This window comes from Opisthocomus hoazin, chromosome 13 (assembly GCF_030867145.1).
Source record: "Opisthocomus hoazin isolate bOpiHoa1 chromosome 13, bOpiHoa1.hap1, whole genome shotgun sequence".
Taxonomy (NCBI): domain Eukaryota; kingdom Metazoa; phylum Chordata; class Aves; order Opisthocomiformes; family Opisthocomidae; genus Opisthocomus; species Opisthocomus hoazin.
Genome location: NC_134426.1, coordinates 27,525,477 through 27,547,471, shown reverse-complemented (window position 1 = coordinate 27,547,471; position 21,995 = coordinate 27,525,477). Strand labels below are relative to the sequence as shown.

Here is a 21,995-nt window from a genome sequence, read left to right as displayed (position 1 = left end):
TGCAGAAATTACATGTCTAACTAACCATGTGTATGTTTAGAACGGTTTGTCTATGAACAGAAGAAAGTTCATTCCTGCAGGTAACACACACAACCTGGGTAGGACCTAAAGGCTGGCTTTAGCTGTTTGTTACAAGCCCTGAGAAATCTCACTTTTCAATATTCCTCTTTCCACCACTATCTCCAGCAGAACGTACCAAACTTATGAACCAGCATTCGTACGCAATCTTCATCTTACTTGGCAGAAGAAACCACACTTCATTCTTTAACAGACAGTACCAGCCAGTGGGCTTCCCACTGACCTTATTTCCAGCTTGGAGACGTGGCCAAATGAGTAACAACGTTGTTCGCAAGATCTCTAATAAAATAACATCTTAGCCCATTAGGTTCGATATAAAAAGAACCCAAGCTGTTATTTGTATTCTGCAGCATATGTTACAAGCTGCAGCCAATTGTGCTGGCATTCGTCTAAAGACAAATGCTCACAACACACGCATACACCGAAACCTACGCAGAAATTCAAGCCTCGCTCCAAAGTTTATCAGGGTACTGGATTTTGGGACTGAGGTGCGGGTTTTTGGTGGTGTTGTCTTGGGTTCCCACCCCAAATGCTCGCACGAGTACTAAATAACTGGCCTGAATCAACCTCAAAACAGAGCTAGTCAGAGCCCTTGGGGAGTTCTGGCTGCTGAGTTTCCATCAAGAACACTCTGTACAGCGGTGTAGGTTAAAGTTTTTCCAAGATGGCCTTCTGAGACTTGCTCAAAACTGGCTCAAATGTTCTGTTATTTTACTGAACTTCTCCCCTCTCAGCTTCCTACTTAATCCTGACAAATCACTTTCAAATAGACTACCAGTCCAGATCAATTACCTGGAAGGTTAATGCAAAAAAAATCAGATGTAAACAATATGCAAAGGTTCAAACTCTGCTGCATTCTACAGCATCACAGCTACAAACCCCACATGTGCCAACAATATTCCGAAGCCCAAAACTAGGGCTTGCTTTTCGCCACACACACCCCCAAAGTGCGTGATGAATGGCAGTTCAAGTTACAGATGTACTCTACAGTAAAAGCAATTTACAAAGAATCAGTCAGTTCTTCTATTACTTAAGCTGACCGAAACAGATAAAACGAGCCAAGAAAAACTAGATACCTGGCTTCTCTTTCTTCCGCTTAATCCACTGTGATTATCCTTTCTAATTCAGAGTAACCGAAATGTGGCAAGAACGACTTGTTTCCCAGATGTGAGAGGCTATACACATCTCCACGGGGCGGCGGGGGGTTGTCTGAGAAGTTCTATATTGCTTTATTCCTATAGCTGTCACTAGCCCTAGTTACAGGTCAAGAGCTGCTGAAGTAAAGCAATGTGCCATTTCCAGTTTCTTAAAAACTTTTACACCTCTGCCTTCTGAGCTAGTAATGGAATAGAGGATGAAACACAACTAACTGAGCCTCGTCACTACAGGAGAAATACACTGCTCCACTCCATATCAAAATACGACTCAAAACCCACTACAACAATCAAGAGAGAGTTACAGATCTACTTTGTAAACGACATCAGCAGAAGGAGACCATATTCAAAAAGCAGAGGACACAAGGCTTGCATAATCACACACACAGAGATATGAGCCAGCTGTAAAGCGAAGTGAGACAAGAAAGCCAGGAAAAAAGTGCACCTGAGGGATTTCTTGTTCTTCACTTTGTGTCTAATCACCATCAGAGCACACAACAGCTGTGCTGGGCAGAGGAATAAAGTCTCTATCCTCTCTGCTGAACAGGACATCTACATCACGTAGACAAACATAAAATCAGCTCTGCCACACTCCAAAGCAGCCAGCAGCCACACAAGTGCCAAGCCCAAGCTGGGACACTCCATCTCTGAACAGGGACCGCATCTCACAGATGGCACCACGCTAACCACGCAGCTCCCCACAGCTGCCTGAGCAGTTGCGTGGGTTTATCTCCTCCCGGGCAGCAAGCCAGCTGCAGAAGAAAAGATACTGAAATTCTTCAACAAAAAGGCAAAAATCCCAGATGACCAGAGGTTAGGGCAGAACATGAAAGCACCAGTGAGTAGGATGTCAGTTCTTTATTACAAAACAAGGCAACTTCTGTAGAAGATTGTAGAATTTGAGTGCAATGAAGTACTTAAACAGGAAGAGTAAGGCAAAGGTCTTGTGACTGTCACCACATACTCTAAAGTTTTTCTCATTTTACCACACCAAATCACTCCTCTAACTGCTTTTTGTTGGACACTGTACTGCAAGATTACCACACCCATTCTTTAGTCTTTCAGTCCAATATACTTACCTCTTACTAATAAACACGTACTTTCAGACTCAAAAATTGCTATTAGAGTGACTAGCATTTGAATTTGAGTATCATACTTTAGAGACACAGTTAACAGATTTGAAATCTCTTTAAAACTCAACAGAGCACAAGGTTCTGTATTAATTAACAGAGCCTTATCTTCTATTCTTCTTGCACAGAAAACTAGATAATACTAAGGGAATTTGAGATCCGGGGTGCAGGGCCAGAGGGACAGGGAGGACAGGAACCCACACACGCAAGCATTTTCACGGAAGGTAAACCAGCGCTAGTTGCAGTCATACAGAGAAGCCTCCCAGACTGACGATTTTCTTCCTCTGCCAGTCGCCAAGCACACTGTTTTTATTTTAGTTTTCTAATTCCACCTACTAGTTTAAAGAATTAAGCACAATAAATTGAAATGCAGGCTAACTTCTCTGAACAGGGTTAGCAGGTTACAGACCCAGCCTCTTCACGATGCATTGGTCACACAGTCAGCAGTCATGCCTCCAGAAGTCACAGGCAGCAAACAAGCAACTCTGCTCCCTGTTCAGATGGTAACACGTTCCTGTGTAACATTTCATACTTAGGACAAATATACCTGCTCCTCTTCAATTCGGCGCTGTAGCGTTTCAATGTAGTGCTGTACTGCCATGTAAATAAACCTGTACTGTGCTTCTGTCTGAACCATTCCTGACCGCTGTGATCTCACCATCTGAATGGTCTTTGGAACATCAATATCACAGTCCACACCTAGGAAGAATCATCACAACGTTAAGAACAGTAAAGTAAACTTTGTCTTCGGAGGGGAGATTGGTCTCGTCTTCCAGCAGAACACAGCGTAGTTGAAGGATTTTGCAACAAGAGAGACTGCTAACATTTAACACAGAGGATTTGTCCTTGACTACTAATACACAGATCTGTAGAATTGTAGTGCAGTGTGGCAGCAACACACTCATGAATGATTTTAAAAGAAAAATAGCGGAATAAATAATATAAATAATGAGAAAAACATTCAGACTCCTGCCTAATCCTCAGCTGAAAGTTTTCATTATGCTGAACTGGAGCAGGGTTTCACCACTTTGATTCCAGCCAAGTCAAGAGGAACGAGCAAGTCCCTTCTTTGCCAAACACACACGCCCAGCTTGTAGTGTCACTAGAATCCCTCTATTCTGTCAACACTCCTGTTGTTTCACTGTGATGTATCTGTCAATGTCCGACAGGAAAATAAATGAGAGGGGGACACACTTACCTTTTTCTCTGATTATGTCAATAAGAATATCAATCACAATGAAAGTTCCTGTTCGCCCAATCCCAGCACTGTGAAAAGAGAAGGGGGGGAAGAGTTGTTTTGCTCTTTCTGAACAAACACCAAAATACCAGTCCAAGTAAGAGTTTAACATTAAGAGACATTAGACTTCCAAATTCTAGCCAGAGTCAAACCAAGCCACACAGCCAAAAGTAACTTGAGACCTAATCAACGTAAGATGGAAGAGACTGAAGTCATAACAGCACTTCTGCACCTCAGCATTTATTAATGTCCTCAAATTAGGAAAAAACCTACACGGTCAGACCTAACATTTCCTTGCCTTATAAAAAGTATCTCATTTGTAAGCCAAGACCGAGGAGAGAGAACTCACAGGAGGTGGGATGGGATACTAGAATTTCCATGATCCTGCACCTGAAATGTATCTAGCCAAGACTGGTACCACCTTCTCATACAACATCAGAAATTCTTACTCATAGACACGCACACTCTGAAAGACAGCCTGCTTCGAAGGTAACCATCTGACACCTATCTGGAATACATCCTTTTGCAAAACAAAGCACAAACACCTTCACAGGTGAAAGTCTGAGTAGCCCTTGGGGAAAGTTGTCTTCTTGTAAAGTTCTCACCTCCCCCTGCCAAATAAAATTAAAAAAAAAAAAAAAAAAAAAAAAAGAGATCCCATAGAACTCCACAGGCATAGAGCAGCAGCAGGAGAGACACAGTGCATCACCATACCTGCAGTGGACCACAACTGGTCCTGCATCAGAAATGCTCTCCTGCTTATGATGCACCTCCTCTAGAAAGTCCAGTACACCACCAGGGTCACTTGGGACTCCGTGATCAGGCCAAGTTCTGAAGTGATACTGCCAGACTGTTCTCTCTGTGTTCCCCTGGAAGGAAGATACCAATACATGAAAATAAAATCCTTCACATAAAAATCCAGCTAAAAGCACTTATGTGGCAAAGTCGAGTCAGATCGGAAGGTGGCATACCCAGCCTGCTGCTCAGTATCCACGTCACCACAACTCTTTTAAAGGAGGGAACAAGCCAGAGTTCTTCCTGGCCTGATAAGTCAATCCCACCACCTGCTTCCTCAGCTGCCTCTTTCTCATGCAGTTGTTTCCAACATTTCCATCCTCGCCTTTAGGAGCCACGGCAAAGTTCTGTCTGAGGGTGACCAACAGTGAGGGACCTCCATGGGTCGTACTCATCATTCATACCGAGTGGCACTTACCTTACGCACTTCTTGGGCACATCCATGGGATGGAACTGAGTGCGATCTAGCACATCCTGCTTATTTGCTTCTCACACAATCCGTTTTGCACCCTGATCTAAATTGTTCTGTATCAAGAAAGTGCTATTTCCACACTAGTTAACTTTTTCCTTCCCCATCTTTTCTACACCTTCCCTTTAGTGTTCTTTCTACATACTGGACACCCACACAACAATTTTCTTCTAGTGCAACCATCTCCATGAAAGGGAACAAATGTTTAGCTAGACTTAAGTGTGATTACTTGAAAGTATCGTCTCTCTTTTGAGATTTCCTCAAAGCTCTGCAGCCGTGCATCTTCTGCCAAAAAAGTGCTTAGATATAAGAATCTTCAATTATCCCAAGGACAAAGAGAAAGATGCATGGAACTAAACCAGGAGCTTCAAAGAAAGAGAGAGGGCTCAATTTATTAATCTCTTAGTGCTTTTATTGATTCCTAAGAAAAAGTCTGTTTCTGCAAATTTTTTTTGTGGTCTGCAACCTAAATTAAAACAATAGAGTTACCAATATACTTACTTGCCCAACTTTAGAAAGCTTAAGTTCTCTTAGTGTGTAATCGTGTGCTGCACTCTCCTTCACATTCCTAACACGCATAACACCGTACTCCTTTAAGGAAAATTCATCAGGCCAGTACTTGACGCACTTACTCTGCAAGATAAAAGAAAAAAATAGTCATCAGTAAGAAGAAAGGCTGGCTCAAACTGGTTAACAAACACATTTCTGGAGCTTTCATTTCTGAATACATAGAGCACAATTACTACTGCCAACCAGACAGCTAGCTGACAAGGTAAAGTGCATTTTAGGGGGAAGTTTCTCTTCCCCATGACAACCACCAGATGATTTCAGAAAACAGGTACAGGCAATCTCTCCTTTTAGCTGCTTTCGTGATCATCTCAGTACCCACTTTGCCTCAGTAGCTTCAAAACCTGGAGATTAACTTAAGTTACTTGTATCTTCACCCAGCTACAGGCTTCAAAATACTGAGAATTTCCAGTGGAATGCTGTATAGCCTATTTTGTAACAGGCTGCAAAATAAATACAAGTCAAAGGTACAAGCCATTTTTAACAGAAATGAAACTTGGATGCTTGCTTTTTCATCACTTAGAGTACACAGGGCTATGACAGCTCTCTAATTCAATCACCAAAGGAACAACCAATTGTTCCCTGTGGCAGGGGACTGAAGCCTCGTGTGTCTGCAGCTCTGAAAATTTAGAGCTTTTGGTGTGCTGCTTTTCTCTCATCTTTGGCCAGGGATATATTCCATTCAGTGAATACCGGGTTCACCTATTACTACTTTGATTTGGTTCCTGTGACAGTTCAGGAAAGAGCGACTGCTGTTTGCCTGTGAGTGCAATACAACTCCACACAGTGTCAAATGAGAAATTACAGTGGGTATACAGACACAGCTTCCAGCAATATCAAATGCAGACCAAACACCAAGTACTATGGAGAAACATTTCCTATTTGCAGTTACTACTGCATATTTATGAGAAAACAAGGCAACAAGAAAGTTCCTTCTGCCAACACAAGACACAGCGAGGGATGATTGCACACATGCTTTCCAGCCTACTTAGGCAACGAGATGCTTCTTTGTTACTTTTGCCCTTCTTTCCCTGCTGTCTCCAAAGGGTACAAGCTAAAGGAAAGATGTTGATCTTCGCATACGCCAACATCACTTGCAGTTTCAATACAGAACTCTGAACACGAGAGCAGTTGGTATAACAAGCCTGCACAGTAACACGCAACGTTAAAACAAGCTTTAGTCTGATAGAGGGGATGCATGTACTATCGGCTCAATGGACTGCCTCCAAAACACCACTACTTTAATTTGTAAGTATTCACTGCTCCTACAGTGCATTCTAAAGCATATTCAGAACTCTATGCAGATCTGAGACTTTTCACAGCTCCTCACTTCCTCAGGCAATGTGCTCTTAAAGTCATCTCTGATGCAGAGGTTTCTCTCCCTCCTGCAGATCTGAAAGCATCTCAGCCTGAGATTAAAAAAAACCACTTTTATATCAGGACTGTTATTTGCAATTCTTGAAGACGGGAAATAGGCATCAAGGTAGGGGGCGAATCACTGCATGAAGCATTAAGTAAGTAATCAGACATTAAGATGTTTTGTACAGCCCGAGCACAGAAAACAGGCTTAGCAAAATTTGGAAACAATCACGGAGAATCTGCAGAGGAGCACAGGCCATTCTGTGCGTTATCAAAATCAATAAACAAAAGTATTCAAGTCATCTCTTCCAAAACAACCCCATAATTTATTTTTCTTCTTCCAAGAGAAAGATCTAAGAGGAAGGTCACTGCAAAAGGGTAGCTTCTCCTTCCTTCAGTGCATTCTCAGAAAGGAAACACAAATCATGCCTCTTTATAAGGGTGATGAATGGACAGAAGTTTAGAAAGCCTAAAAAAATCCACAAGACAGAGTCTAATGGTTTCTACAAATACCGCCAGTGGCAGCTTTGATACCTAGATTAGGAAGAGAAGCACATAAAATCTACTCCTATTTGTCTTCAGTACATATACACAAAGCCTCTTTTTTTGTGGCAGTGGTAAGGAGCTCCACAATTATCAGTCACCCATAGAAAAACATTGGCTACACTTTCAATCCAATTTGTTTTCAAAAGTGACATTCATCTAACAAGATCACAGCCTTCCACTCAGCAACAGATCATTAGATTATTGAAAAAGGTGGACTACAGTACGTGGAAAAAGAAGAGAAACTGGAAAAAAAAAAAGGGATAACAGAAACTGTTTACCAAACAGAAAAAAAAACCCAGAAGCCATACATTCCAAAGATAAAAATATACTATACACAGGAAGCTGTACGTGACCGTTGTCAGAATGTCAGTATTCAAGTATTTCCTATTCTTTCCTGCTATATGTCATTAGAACCTTAGAAACAAAGTAATAACCTCAGATTTGCTGGAAGACAGTGAGTAAGACAAGATCTCTGTACTTTAAAGGTAAAGTGGAGGTTCTTGGGATACACCTTCGCAAGAAAATCTCCTCTTTCAGAGCATTAAATACTGCCAGAGCAGATCACCAGGGGCTCGCAGATTCCTGAGGCTGAACAGGCATCTGTGTTCATACAGAACAGGGCAAAAGGCAAAGGATCAGGCTTTAGGAATAAAGGTGCTAACTCACACCCAGTCCAGGCATTCCTAACCCGGCACAGTTTCACCTGTAATCACTGGCTCAGCACATAGTAAGAATGTTACCAAGTTCAAGCACAGAAAGTAAAGCCAGAAGAGAGAAGAGCATTCTAGCAGAGTCTAGTAAATGCGACTTCAATGAGGTGAATCCAGGGCAGTAACTTTCACATTATATTGTAGTTTTTAGGTAAGAAGCAATATGATATAAAATCATTCTTACAGTAATAAAGTCCCACACGTCTGCTTTTCTAGTGAAGTCTACACAAACTTGGTAAGCTAAAAATAAATGGCAGTACTTTTGTTACAGGAACACAGAGTTTACCCCTTGAACTACACAGAAAGCCTGTTTGGCTACCTCTCGCATCCCAGTGCCTCATTCCCTAAAAATTCTGAAATATAGACTCACATTCAGTAGCTAAAATTGAATCAGTCAAGCCTCAAAAAAGGGAGCCCTGTTGAGATGATAGGAGTGTACCCACAGACATCAGTAAAAAAGGACACTCAGCACCTTCCAGGTCTCCAAAGGCAGCAGTGGGACATCAGATTTCAGCATATAGATCAATATGACCAAGTCAGTTGAGTCGTTACTTGCATTCAAATGTCATGACCTTTCCTAAGGCCACTTTGAGAGTGTGTTTTTACCTTTCCTCTTTCAACTTCTTTTGTTGTCATAACAATAACTCGAGAATTCTCCTGGAACACCATCCTCCAAAAATCATTCACTGTATTCTGTAAGCAACCTTGAGTAGCAATGTAGCTTTTTTTTGGCTTTGAGTTGTTGCACTTGGTTTCAAACTCGGGCTAGAGAAAAAACAATTCAACAAACAGTGACAAATGGTTACAAGACTAACTCGGATTGAGGTGAGTATGTTAAAGAGTAGACACGGACTGTGCCATCAAGATTCCTCTGGGTAGGAGTGTACTTACCATAATAATATTAGCATTGATATAGTCTGAAACAGGTTCATTTGGATCACCATCATGTAGAACAACTCTGGTATGATCAACTGGAAGAATATATATGTACGTTAAGCACTTGCACCACAGTTGTGAACACACAGCTCTTAAAATATTCCACAGACAGGTACATTTCTTACGGCTACCAGAAGCTCTGAAGTTATCAAACTCAGTAAATTAGCAGCCAGAATATTCAACCTTCCTCTTTTGCCATTTCTTAAAAGAAGTGGCCAATTCACAGCAAGCTAGATCAAAGTGTTCATGCCCCTTAGCAACTCCTGAGTACGTGGACAGTCAAGCACTAAGTCAAGGCAAATGGCCACTGGATTTGCACCATGCAGTTTTGTAACACAAATTAATCCTCTTAAATGTAAGCATTCCAGTTTGCTGAATAACAGTTGAGGGATGTGACGCTTTTAAATAAAAGCTGAAGATAAAAACAGTATATGGGAATCGAAATACGTCGGTATCTACAAAGTGCCAATGTTTGAACACAAATTGGAAACTGCATGGGCCAGTACTAACAACATAAAAGGGAAAATTATCACTAAAGAGAATAAAAAGCATAGTGGTGCTTAATTAACCCTGTATTTACAAGCTAAGAAAATAAAGCATAGAAAACTGGCTGGCTTATATTATAATGAAAGAAATCAATACTTACAGGGTAAAATGTTTTTGTATCTATTTTTGTTTTTGTTTTCTTGACGCTGACCTTCTTTACGACTATAGAGAAGTTTGCATTCTTGCTGCTGTAATGTCTAAATCAAAACAGCACAAATAAAGACTAAATGATAACAGCAGAGATAAAGCATGGACTGTTTCACCATCATTACAGCAATCCTTTCTCACAAAAATTATGATACTCGATTATAACGCCAGACAGTCAGAGGAAGAGAGAGAGGTACTGGATTTCTCCATCCAGACCTAGTACAGCTTTACTGCCAAGGTATATAAGAAACACAGGACCATGAGTGACTAGGCAAGCTATTTTCCACCTGATAATTATAAACACCTACAAAACCAAAGCTTCTTTAGACCACAAACTACAACCAGCAAGTCCTCATGACACTGTTCTGACCAAGCAGATGCAAGTTGGTCCCTTAAAGCTTTTAGCTGTAAAACACTGCAAGGAAAACATAACTGGCTACAAAGGACCACAACAAGCTTTTGTCTGTGGAAATCTGGCCATCTTAAAAGGCACATTAAATAAACCAAACAATATCATCAGTGTTCTACAGAGCTGCTCCAAATAAACATATTTATCACTAGGTCCTTCTTACCAAGCATAAAAGTAGAGTACTATTGCATTTCTTCTTTTTGCTGAATCGCGCAGGTGAAGAGTTTAAAAATTTCCACTGAACTGGCATTAGCGTTAGTACCAATAAAGATCAGTAACTAATGCATTCAAAACATTGCCAGGCTGCAAAGGAGTACGGCACTCCGTGACCCAGTGCTTCTCTGCCTAAGCTGTACTGGATTGCTCTAGGCCTTACCAGCCTTCTTCTGCTCCTTCAGCTACAGCGAGCCGGCAGTAACACTGCTGGAAAGCCCCCCGAACAAGTCCCTGAGATTACGCAGGCTGCGTTACAGCAACGCCACACACCCATCCTTGCAAGCTGCAGCCAGACCAACTCTAGACAGCCAAAGAGGAGGAAGGAGCGTACAGAAAACCTCTGTATGCTGTTTTCAACAGCAGCTGCTGTAGGTGACCCTGCTTTGGCAGGGGGTTGGACTAGATGACCCACAGAGGTCCCTTCCAACCCCGAACATTCTGTGATTCTGTGATTAAAGTATCAAGCACAGTGAAAAGCCCTTGAGCAAGCTAGAAGCAGAATATTAGGAACCTACTCTTGCCTATTTCCCCAAAACAAAGTCCCCATGGGAATGCTACAGTATTTTCAACAGTATGGATGAGACAGATAAACTGCCAGTGTATATCCCACCACCACAGCCACGTACCACTTTGTAAGTGCTCCCACCATTCTCTCCTACCAACACAAGGCCATTTCACTAAACCAGTACAAAATCTTGCGCAGATATTCTTCTATTACCCTGTTGGGGGAACAGGGAGGGGGAATTAGGTAGCTACAAACAGGGTTATGCATAAATCATCCCAGTGCAGAACCAATAAATCTGTATGGGGATTTCTCCTGTTGGCAAGGAGCTAATTTTTTGGTTCCTGGTTCACAATTCATGACAGGGACAAGAGCAATTCCATACTTCACAACCATGTTGCTTGGTAGCAAGGCTCCCTATTTGCAATGGAGCTGGAGGGACCAGAATCTCGATGTCTTTGTTCCAAGTTTTAATCCCAAAAGCAGTACTGGCCTCACTAAAAGGAAGACTCAGGCTTTGGAAGCTGCTCCCCTTGTTATCACCACGCTTAATACTCCTGCGGAGGTTGCTTTTACGTTAAAGCTTGGGCATGTCAGGCACATTTGCTCACTTCTATTTCAGTCTCTGTTATTGTTATTGCCTCACTTAGTGACCTTGGACAATTAGGCTCATCCTAAAGACAGAGAAACCAAAGAACAAAAGCAATACAGGAGAGCTGTGAGGTTTCATGTTTATGAAGCGAAGACAGAAAACATATCCCCATTAAGCATTGCTTGCTACTACCAGCAACGGGTGAAACAGCACGCTGCAGTAAGCTCTCCTCTTGCCACACTGCAAGAGCCTTCAAGTGCCATTATCACAGAGCACCTTTATATCACATTAACACTGCTGAGTCTCAGCCAAGTGAAACGCCAAGCCAAAGAACTGAAAGCTAAACTTTGCTAGCCGTTAAAAAATGGAAACTATCAAGTGTGTGGAAAGCATAGCTTCAAACACATCTTCACTTCACACAGTTAATTACTATTGCTTTGAGCATCCCTGAGGAGAGATCCATGAGCAGCAGCAACTTCTAACAAGCCCATTAAGAGATGTACACAACGCAACCATAAATCTGAAACACAGTCCTCAGTTTCACTACAACATCCAAGCATTAAGCTCACCAAACAGCCATTTTTCAGAAGCAAAAACCATTACAAGGACTGTCAACATTTCTGCCTTGTGGTTCACGGGACAAGAGGTACATTCTTAAATACGCCTGAAGACAAGTAATTTATAACTACCATCTGGACTGCCAAATCATAAACAGCACAGGCGGAGATGCATCGACAACCTGGAGTTTGCCCCTCTGCCTCCTGCCACCAAAGCTGACAGCTACAGCTTACCTGAGGTGAATGAAAAAGCATGACACTAAAACTGCTAGGAGATTGCTTCATTTCCAAAAAAACAGCAGAAAAAAATAAGGTTTAGAGCTGACCGCACTAACAGCAGTGAAGGGGAAAGAGAAGTGGAATGTCTCACAGGTAAAAATCTTTCATTTCTTACATTTACTTTTTCTGTAAAACTTCTGGCTTGCTAGCAAATACTCTTCTTCCAGAAAGCCAAAAGACAGGAGAAGACCTTGCTTGTAAGCACCGACTGATAAATCCATTACAAGGCAAATTTACTCAACAAAGACCAGAGGACAGAAAAGAAGTCGTATGTGTCAAGTAATAGGTCAGTCTCATTTTGACAAATCCACAATCCATTCCTAAATGCACCGCACCCTCCAGAAAAAGAAAAAAAAAAAATCCCCAACATTAATTCACATAGCTTCTAGTCAGCCAACACCAATTACAAGAAGGGCAAGCCAACAGGGCATGTTTTTTCCTTTTTCTGCTCTCTGAATGGGTGTAAGGTATGCTTAGGGCCTCCAGGGAAGACAAATGACCCCCTGTGCTTGGCTAACTTGCAAATGCACGTTGAGGCTAAACCGCACAGTGATCACAGGCACAGTCTACATGACTGTGTCGTGATATGATAAAGCACACCACGAATCAGCCTTTGCAAAAAGCAGTTAATTCCCATATGCAAGTTTTAGCCATCAGAGCAGGGGCGGCTAATCCTCCTGACCCTTCAGGCACCAAACCAACGTTCAGGTGTTGAACTCTGCAAGAGGAGCAATTCAAAGGTCGAGGCCAGGCGAGGTTCACAAGCAACAGATGAGAACTGCTCCCCAGGGGATCCACCACTCTACTGTTAGGGTAGAACGGAGCCCTGAGTCCTCGGCAATGGTCAGAGTAGCCTTTGCTGGCTTCCTTCCCCTTCCAGGCCGGACTCTGACCATTCAGCAGCCCTGGGTCAAGGACTGCACCTCTGCACTGGGCACAGGGGAAGAGAGAGGAGAAAGCTTAATCACAGAATCACAGAATAGTAGGGGTTGGAAGGGACCTCTGTGGGTCATCTAGTCCAACCCCCCTGCCGAAGCAGGGTAAATCCTCATTTTATGAATTCCCCACTGCCATGATCTCACCTGCTTATATTCCATCTACATTCATAGTGAAATGTGTTACGCCTTTGGTAAGAGTCTTTTGCTTTTCATGGATTTATTTTTCTCCCCCTGACAATAACCGCAGAGCAGACTGGATAGTACGTTCAGCTAATGAAAACGTCTGATCAAAAAAGAGCTTCCTCAAGAACGGTTGCTTTGCAAACCTGTCACTATTCAGGAAGTTTCTCAAATTAGCATTGCAGAGCCAAAACCAGCCTCTCCGTCACAGACCAGGACTTTCCAGTTTCCTGTTGCCATCTGCTGGTGGAGTTCCAGACTCCGCTGTGGTTTTCTCGTCTGTGTGGTATTAACCCACCCATTGTATTTAAGACACTTCTGAAGCTTTTGGCTATGACCATCACATGCATGCAGCGGTCAAGCGACTCCAGTTGTCAGAGAAGGGTTAGAACCCAGGCTAGACCCAAGTAGTTTGGAATGTGTTAGTTAATGCTCATACTTAATTTGTTCTACTTGACAAATTAACAGTTTCAGCTGTATTTTCTTTCAAATATAAGTAGCTTCCTGAAATCACCAGGGCTTCGAAGCAGGGGAGAGCTGGGCCAGCACGGCTATGTTACACATAAGAGGTGCACAGATAAGACAGAAGGAAAGGCGATGCTGCTTTCTGGGAGGGAAATGGAATTTCGGCTGCAGGCAGAAATGAAGCACCCAAAACAAAAATAAGTCTCCACGAGTCCAAGGAATACACATAATCAATGCTGCTTCATCTCAGAGCTTGCTACCACTTCACAATAGTTTTAAGATGCCCACAAAACGGCTATCAAAAAGCCACAAACTCAAGGGCAAGAGCATATATTGACTGAGAAATCACACTGAAGCTTCCGTTAAGCAATGGTACCCGAACTCCCAGACACAGCAGAGTGCAAACCGAAACATCCTCTGCACTGAGACACACAACAGAAGGCACGATGCAATTCCCCCCGCATGCACCACACATCCGATGTATTCCAGCTGCACCAGATACCGCTACTGTACTGGTACTTGGGTCACCAAGCGTAACGTAGGCTAGGAATTAGTCCTCTGCCTCCAGGAACAGAACACAGGAGTGAACCTGAAGAATCGTCCTGGTGGGCCAGATCCAGTCGTACATAAGGCTGCCTCGTGATGGGGGGGGATATTCAGGAGGGATTATGCTAGGTATTGAGCAAATAGCACTGAAGAACATAATTAGCTCTCAGAATCAGGAAAAAAGACAGATATTTCCATCATTTTACTAGCAGACACAAGAGTGGAACTGGTAAAATTTTAACACATGCTGTACCTGGCACAGGAGATGGGAGCAAGAACAGGAAACTGAAGCGATGGGGAGGGAGATGAGGAAGTGTCAGGAAGGCAGTAACAAACCTAACTATTAGTACTGCAGAGATTTAATACCGTAACACTTTGAATGTAATGAAGTACCTCAAATTCTTCCCAGAAGCCCTGCTTGACTTTGTCTGTTGTCTCTGCTAGCTTGCTTAGCTCTCGCACTCTGCTTTCAATCTCGGCAGCATTAATACGGGTAGTATTCAGAGGCTAAGAAAGATACAAATATTAAACAAAGGAATAAATGACAACTGCGAGAAGACATGTAAAACACAAATCCTCTACACTAAGGATGTCTTATATAGGCAATTCTAGGATCCAGGCATCTATTTGGACTTCAAAACTGTACAATTCATACAGCAAAGGGCAGCAAGGACAGAGAGGAAGACAGCAGGGAACAATTGCTTTTAGATATTGTTCTTTAATACATTAAGTTCTCTCATTTCTGGGCTAGTCCTGCAACCCCTATGGACCATGATGAAACCAAGAGAAGTTCTGCATGCATCAGAGACATGAGAGTCTATCCATTCACAGGCATATAAAAAATTATTCCCATTTAAATGATTGACCTCATCATTCAATTTCATGAAGTTTATGTCTTCATTTTTGCATTAAGAAAGAAAAAAAAAATGACGCCTCACAGAACACATGGAAAAGCCTGCACTTCAACAATATATACGGAAGGTAGCAAAGCTCAGTGGCGTCTTCTCCATTCACTCACCTGCTTGAGTTGCAGTACTGTGCCCAAAGTTTCTACCATAGGGTTCTTCTTGTAATGTTCCACTAGATCTGTCAGAGAGTCAAATTTCTCCCCTCCACCAACATCGTATTTTAGATCCTTGAAAGACAAATGCTCATCAAAATAAACACACTTCATACAATGAAGTCTACACTAATATTGTCTACAGGCTAAGCAACATACAAAAAATTCTCTTTAAAACCATATGTACAAGAATTCAGTAAAATCCTTCTGCTAATGGGTGGCAGATCCTTAATAAAAAGAAACGCACACACACAATGGAGGACATTATCCTCTTTGTCATCTAACTGAAAATAGTTTTATCTGCCTTTTCAGGAAAGCTGACTCCTTCTGCACTGAGGTTCAGTCAGCTCACGCAGGCTGCCTGACCTACAGGATTAGAATCCAGGAGACAGCTTTGGAAATCAATTCAAATTCCTAAAAGAGCATTACTGGCTCCTGAAAGGCTGGTACTGACTGGCACCATCCCTATTTTAAGGATGTAAGGCTGAGTTATTTTCCTCAATGGCATAAACACTACTAGCAGTTAACGGCAAATCAAAGAGGTTTTCCTGGAAAAAAAAAAAAATCTAGTAGTTTAGCTTTTACAGCCTTGGTAGGCCATTTCTATCTCCAAACTGTTTCTGGTATTTCATTTTATTTGTTTTTAAACAATTAAGTTGTTGCACAGTATTTCAGGAGAACAAGAAAAAGAAAATGATAAAAATCTGTGATTTAGGTTCTTTTAAATAGTAGCCCATGGGCATATATGAAAACATCAAAATACTATAATTTAATAATACTTCAGTGAAGAACGACCCTCTTAAATTCAAGCTTTAGATTTAAAAATGCTCCTTGGACTCAATACTCAAAATTTTCACAGAATGTTGATCATCTACCAGGAGCAACTTTATAAACTGACAAGAGAAACAGACATACTCAGACGGATCTCTCTTTGTCCAATTAATCGTATTTTTATATAATTTATCCAGGAGACTGCAACTCGCTTAAGAAGATTCATGAACATGAAAGGCTTCATCAGCAGAGGATTCGAGACAGACTTCCGATGCAATCAAAAGCAAATCTATTAGCGGGTACTTGACAGCATAGTACAGTACGACATAACTCAGTCAGGCAAGCGGTCAGAAAAAAAAAACCAAACCACTAACAGAATTTTGATGCTACCCAATTAGTCAATCTGATCAAACAGATGACACGCAGCACTGAGTACCGCTGGGAAAGGGGAAATGCGTTCAGCTCTGCAGCAAAGTGCAAGATGGCCCTCCTGTTAGAACAAACCCGCTGCCCGTGGAAGTAGCTCTGTCAAAGCAGCTCGTGCTCCATCATACCTGGCAGTGAATCATGACATGTGTCACTTTAGATTTCCCATCATTACTCTCTCCTTTATCATCTCCTGTCCGGACAGAAAGAACAAAGTCCCCAGGGTGGCTTTGACTCTCACGCACAAGAAAGCTTCCATGTTTTCCTTTTTCTGTTAATAGTTTTTCAGCTTCTCTTCCAGAGAGATGCCCATGAAACCACCTTTAAATAAAGTAAGATACAGACAGGTACCCTACTTGTCATTCCAGCTATGGCTGAACCCGCTTGTTATAAATACTTATAATAAAGTAAAATGCTTATGTACACTGAACAACAATGCCCAAGTCAACAGAAAGCCTCAGTCTATAAAAATAAAAAACAAAATAAGCCTTGGAAGTGTACATGTACACACACACGAGTGATTACAGAAACACTTCCAAGCAAGCACTTCCATAAGCACTGAAATCTGCATTTCATGCAAGTTTCAAATGAAGTTTTGATCTGGATTCTTTCCAACGGTCCAAATGTATTCCCTAGTGTCCAATAAACACAAGCTTACACTGCAACCTTTTCCTCAATCGAGGCATTTATTCTTCTTTTATTCCCCTCATGAGGATGCATTTCCTCATAAACCTGTGGGAACTCAGCATCTTTGAGACCCTACCCTTCCACCACATTAGGAACTGAACAGGATAATCATATCAATCTCATTTCTTCAAGAAACACGGCCAAAAAGGCAATAATCCTCCCTCCCCTTCTTAAATACAAGCCGTTCTGAGGAGCGAGAGAACTTGTTTTAATATTGTTTTTTTCACTTCTGAGAATAAACCGGTATCTCCTGGCCACAGAGGTTTATTTCTAACACACACGTACTTCTTCAGTGTATGTCAAGCCTAAAGTCACAGATTCTCCTTATTAGCCATGCTCCTAAATACACGAGTTGGAGCAATTTGAGGATTTCCATGTCATTCACTTTCTTACACATAAGCCATCTGCTGGAAAAACTGTGTAAAGTTATGCCCAATAATATAGCTAGGAATTCCTTGCAGTAATAACAGCTTCATGAAGCTTTGGGAGAACTTCTGTAATAAAACTTTCTCCCAGTAAAATTACAGGGAACTATGTCCTCTTTTTTAGTACAATATCACACCAGGAAGAATGCTGACAAAAATAGGTTCTGGGGCTTAGATCATTTTACCTTTAATCACATTTATTAGTCTACTTTGCAAGCAACCTCACTGAAATCCACGGGACCACTTCTAGGACAAGATAGCGGCCACCCTTGCATCAAACAGAAGCTGACAGTAGCGTTAACAGGGAGAAACACATACGTTTATTGAGAAGCGCATGGACACTGAGGTTTTCACCACTCTTTCTCTGACCTTTCAGATGTAGGATCAGCACAGTTCAGCGGGTATTTCAACTCTATAACATCTCCATTCTTTTCCTTGAGCTGTCCATGATGTTCCATATAATACTGGACTAACTCAGCCAACGTAGCAAACTTCTCTCCTCCATAGAGGTCATAGTAGTCTCCTGTGTTCTGGATCTTGATGTGGGTGACAGCTCCTGTTCGTCTAATATTTGAAAAACATATTACAAAAAATTAGGAAATTAGGAAAAAAGCCCACACAGGTCAGCTGATTTCCAGTCACTTTTATACTTGGTGTTGTGTTGTCTGAGTGAGAGAAATACATACTTACATTTGCATCACGTGCCAACTGAAATACTGCAGAATAGCTAAGCTAGTGCACCTCTGAAGCGTGCTGCAGCCACATTTCAGTGGCTTGCAAGAAAGGGAAGTGGCTGTCCAACAGTCAGGAAAAACAGGGAAAACCCCCTAATTCCGTAACGAGGGGATCCTTGAAGCCACTGTAAGCTCTGCAGCCTCACAATCTCCAATGGCAATCCCTCAGACCCCCAAGAATTGCACGCACACGTAAAAGGAGTGGAGGGGCGAGAAGAATTCAGCATTCTCAAGACACCCAGCAGAGCTTCTTTACTCCCTTCCCTAGAATTTCACAAACTGCTAAGATCTCTCCTTCAGTGAGCAGTCGCCTGTGCCCGCTGGAAGTCATTTGCTCCCACAGTCTCTAGCATTAAGGAAGAGCAGCTCTCTGAAAGAGTCCCCTTCCACAAGGCCCATTATCTCAAAGGTATCCAAGCAGCATTACTCTTATCACCAATCCCACTTTTCCCTTTTCCTTTATCTACTTCCTCTTGCCGTCCTTTCCCCATCCCTACCACTACAGACACTGTGTCAGGGGACAAGTCTTACAAAAGGCCTATTTTGGAAGCAGTTGCCCTTAAAAACTTGCTGACTTTTCCTGTAAGAAGAGAGTCTGGATAGCATTTCCTTGCACATGCTTCATCAGTAACTCGTATCATCTCTGCTGCTTTCAGACGGTCATCAAACAAATTTTTTACGGGCCAGAAGTAACAGTATTACGAATCTGCTTCAGCTTACCCTTAACTTTCTCTGTCTCTGTGCAGAATCAGAATTCACCACCCTCCAACCTATAGTTTCCCCAAGTTGCATAAAAGTATGAGAACCTTTTCACAGAAAACAGGAGGTGAAAAAAAGGAGGAAAAAAGTGAACAATGGACTCCAAGGTGATCCATGCCTTCCTTCATCTCTTACAAGTAGTTCACTTACGCTCCTTCCCCATAGAACAGCATCAAATGAAGACGCTTCCCCACTTGGGGAGAAAGAAAAAAAAAAAATTTAAACTTACCTAACGGAGAGTGTAAAGTCTCCTGGGTTACTTTTGCTGGGCCGTGCCAAAAAACTGCCATCCACTCCTCTTGTTAACAGTAGGTTTTCGGCCTCCACCCCAGTAATATTTGGATGAAACCATCTATAAAAGGTTAAAAATAAAGAGTGTTAATAAGTAAACAGAAAATTTTCTGGTTTTTAGAGTTAACTTACTTGACAAGACTAAACAGAACAACCCAACAGCTTCAAACCAAGGAAGAACTGAATTTTGTTCCTAAATTAATAAGACCTTGGTAGAAAATATAAATTGTTCATTTCATATTACATTGCCATTTTACATATTGGTAAGAGATGCTTTGTAAGTGAAAGAGCTGTATGTATACATAATCCAACCGCCTGGATTAAAACCATATCAAAGAAAGGTCTACAGTATAAACACAGACCCCAAGTCATGCATTTTCCTTACTCCTGGAAGACAAGACACACAAAGAAACTGAAAGACAATCAGGAAAAATACTTAAAAATAAAACAAAACACGTGAAGAGACACTTGACAACATCTTGAAGGTTAAAAATTGAACAAAACCTCATGCTTTAGGGCACAGGCTGACCACCAGCTGATGGGGGTCAGGAAGGAACTTCACTTGCGAGCAAGCTATTCGGTTGCCCAGTCTTCTTCCACCTTCCTCAAGAGAAGGTGGTGCTGACCGCTGCCAGACCCGAGCGCGCTGCTCTATGTTCTAACCACCATGGCAGTTTCTGCGGTCCGAATATATCCCGCTTAAATACAAACACCGAGGAATCTCATATTGATATTCACCACCCACAAACAGCCTTCTGAATGACTAACATAGTGCCCTGCCAAAGGAGAGCTGTATATGGTCTATATCGCAGCAGCTCAGCGTCCCCACCTATGGCATTAACTTTTGAGAGACTTATTCTTAGCCATTCAGTTAGCACATCTGCTTTTTCTCTTATCTGTAATTGAGGATTTTTATTGCACTCCTGCAGTATTAAACTACATCTGTGTGTTCTGCATGAAAGGAGTTTTTAATGAGGCACAATTTTAGAAGACAAACCTAAAAAACAAAAACCAAACCCCAACCAGACAGCCCAGGGACAGCGATGTGAACACAGCAACTAAGAACTGGTTTAGAGGCTTTGTCAGACTTGTATTCAGCAATTAAAAGATCGCCTTTATTTTTCAGAGTCGCCATAAATCAGACGCTATGCAGGGCACAAGTGAAAATGCAGAAAGAACACAGGCTATTCTTCTTTGTACGTGAGGTTGTTAGTTTCTCCAAAGTAAAGCAAAACATTAAGGCAAAAGACTCTCCAGCCAATCTCACTACAGGTATGAGTGTTATATCTTAAAAAAAAAAAGGTCATATAGCATTTCTGATCATTCCTGATACAGTCAGCATTTCATGCTAAACTGCTACAACAGCAAAATTTGTGAGTGCATGTCCAAATCTAGGGTTATTACTTCAATTGTTTCAGCAAGTCCTTCTGTACTGAAAAATTGACCATATTCCTACCCAGGCGTTATCCAGCTTATCCTCCTCAGGCACGGATTCTCACGGAAACATTCTGGAGAGTTTTAGAGATTCCAGAATATCCAAACCTCTAGCAAGTCATTCAGATGTGAATCAGGATTACTTATGTACCAATTCCATTCCAGCAGTAAATAATTCTTCTTGTTAATCTTGCTTTTTTCCCTAGTGAAGGATATTCTGCTTGCACCAACAAAATCTAGTGAATAGCACCATATCTTTAACTAAAGAATAACAGAAAAAAATCAAACCTATGCAACACAGGTCATAAAAAAAATGTATTAAAAAATACTCCCAAGTTATTACAGCAAATGAGAATGAATTACTAAATAATGCTACATTTATCTAACGACTGCTCGGAGGTCAGGAAAAGTTCTGGTTTGATGCAGCCTCACAAAAGAAACTGCACAAGCATCGGTACCTGGGATGAACTGAACATTAAGTAATATATTTCAGAATACAACAGGTTGGTCTGCAGAAGCTGGTAACATTATTTACCACACTTCCACCTCCAAAATTCTACTTCCATGAGAAAATAAAAAAACAAACAACAACCAAAAAAAAGTGCAGAGACATGTTGAACCATTTATAAGCTTTTCAAATATGCACTGGATTCAAGCGACATCTTTGCAAGTTTTTGAGTTTATATCCAAAAATGTATAAACATACAAAGGAGAAATTATTGGAATCAGCCCTACAGATTTATTATATGGTGACATTCCACAAACTTGAATTAATATAATAGCTTCCATACCTTACCCTAAACCCTAACGCATCTGGAAGTAACTGCACACACAAGTTGTTAAAAAGATGTAAAATAACAGAAAAATAATAATAATTTAATGGACAGAAAGGACCACAAATAACCTGTGCTTAAAGGAGACGTTAAAAAGACTAAATTGTTTAAAAACAAGTATCTCCCCCCCACATACACTCCTACTGAAGATGGCAAAAAATAAGTAAGCCAGCCAAAGAAGAGCTACCTCTGGCAGACCGATGGAGTTCATTGCACT

At 41.5% G+C, this 21,995-nt stretch overlaps 1 protein-coding gene across 2 annotated transcripts in view; it reads right to left on the bottom strand.

Annotated features, from left to right (window-relative positions):
* Positions 1-21,995, bottom strand: part of PTPN11 (protein tyrosine phosphatase non-receptor type 11) — a 29,293-nt gene that overhangs the window by 5,022 nt on the left and 2,276 nt on the right. For both annotated transcript variants that reach the window (XM_075434287.1, XM_075434286.1), the window contains exons 2-13: positions 19,450-19,572; positions 18,097-18,291; positions 16,744-16,936; positions 15,377-15,493; positions 14,752-14,865; positions 9,628-9,724; positions 8,937-9,016; positions 8,652-8,810; positions 5,365-5,496; positions 4,314-4,468; positions 3,561-3,628; positions 2,910-3,061 (exon numbers count right to left, since the gene is read on the bottom strand). In XM_075434287.1, the coding sequence (XP_075290402.1) occupies positions 2,910-3,061; positions 3,561-3,628; positions 4,314-4,468; positions 5,365-5,496; positions 8,652-8,810; positions 8,937-9,016; positions 9,628-9,724; positions 14,752-14,865; positions 15,377-15,493; positions 16,744-16,936; positions 18,097-18,291; positions 19,450-19,572 (1,585 nt within the window). The remainder of the gene's footprint in view (positions 1-2,909; positions 3,062-3,560; positions 3,629-4,313; positions 4,469-5,364; positions 5,497-8,651; positions 8,811-8,936; positions 9,017-9,627; positions 9,725-14,751; positions 14,866-15,376; positions 15,494-16,743; positions 16,937-18,096; positions 18,292-19,449; positions 19,573-21,995) is intronic.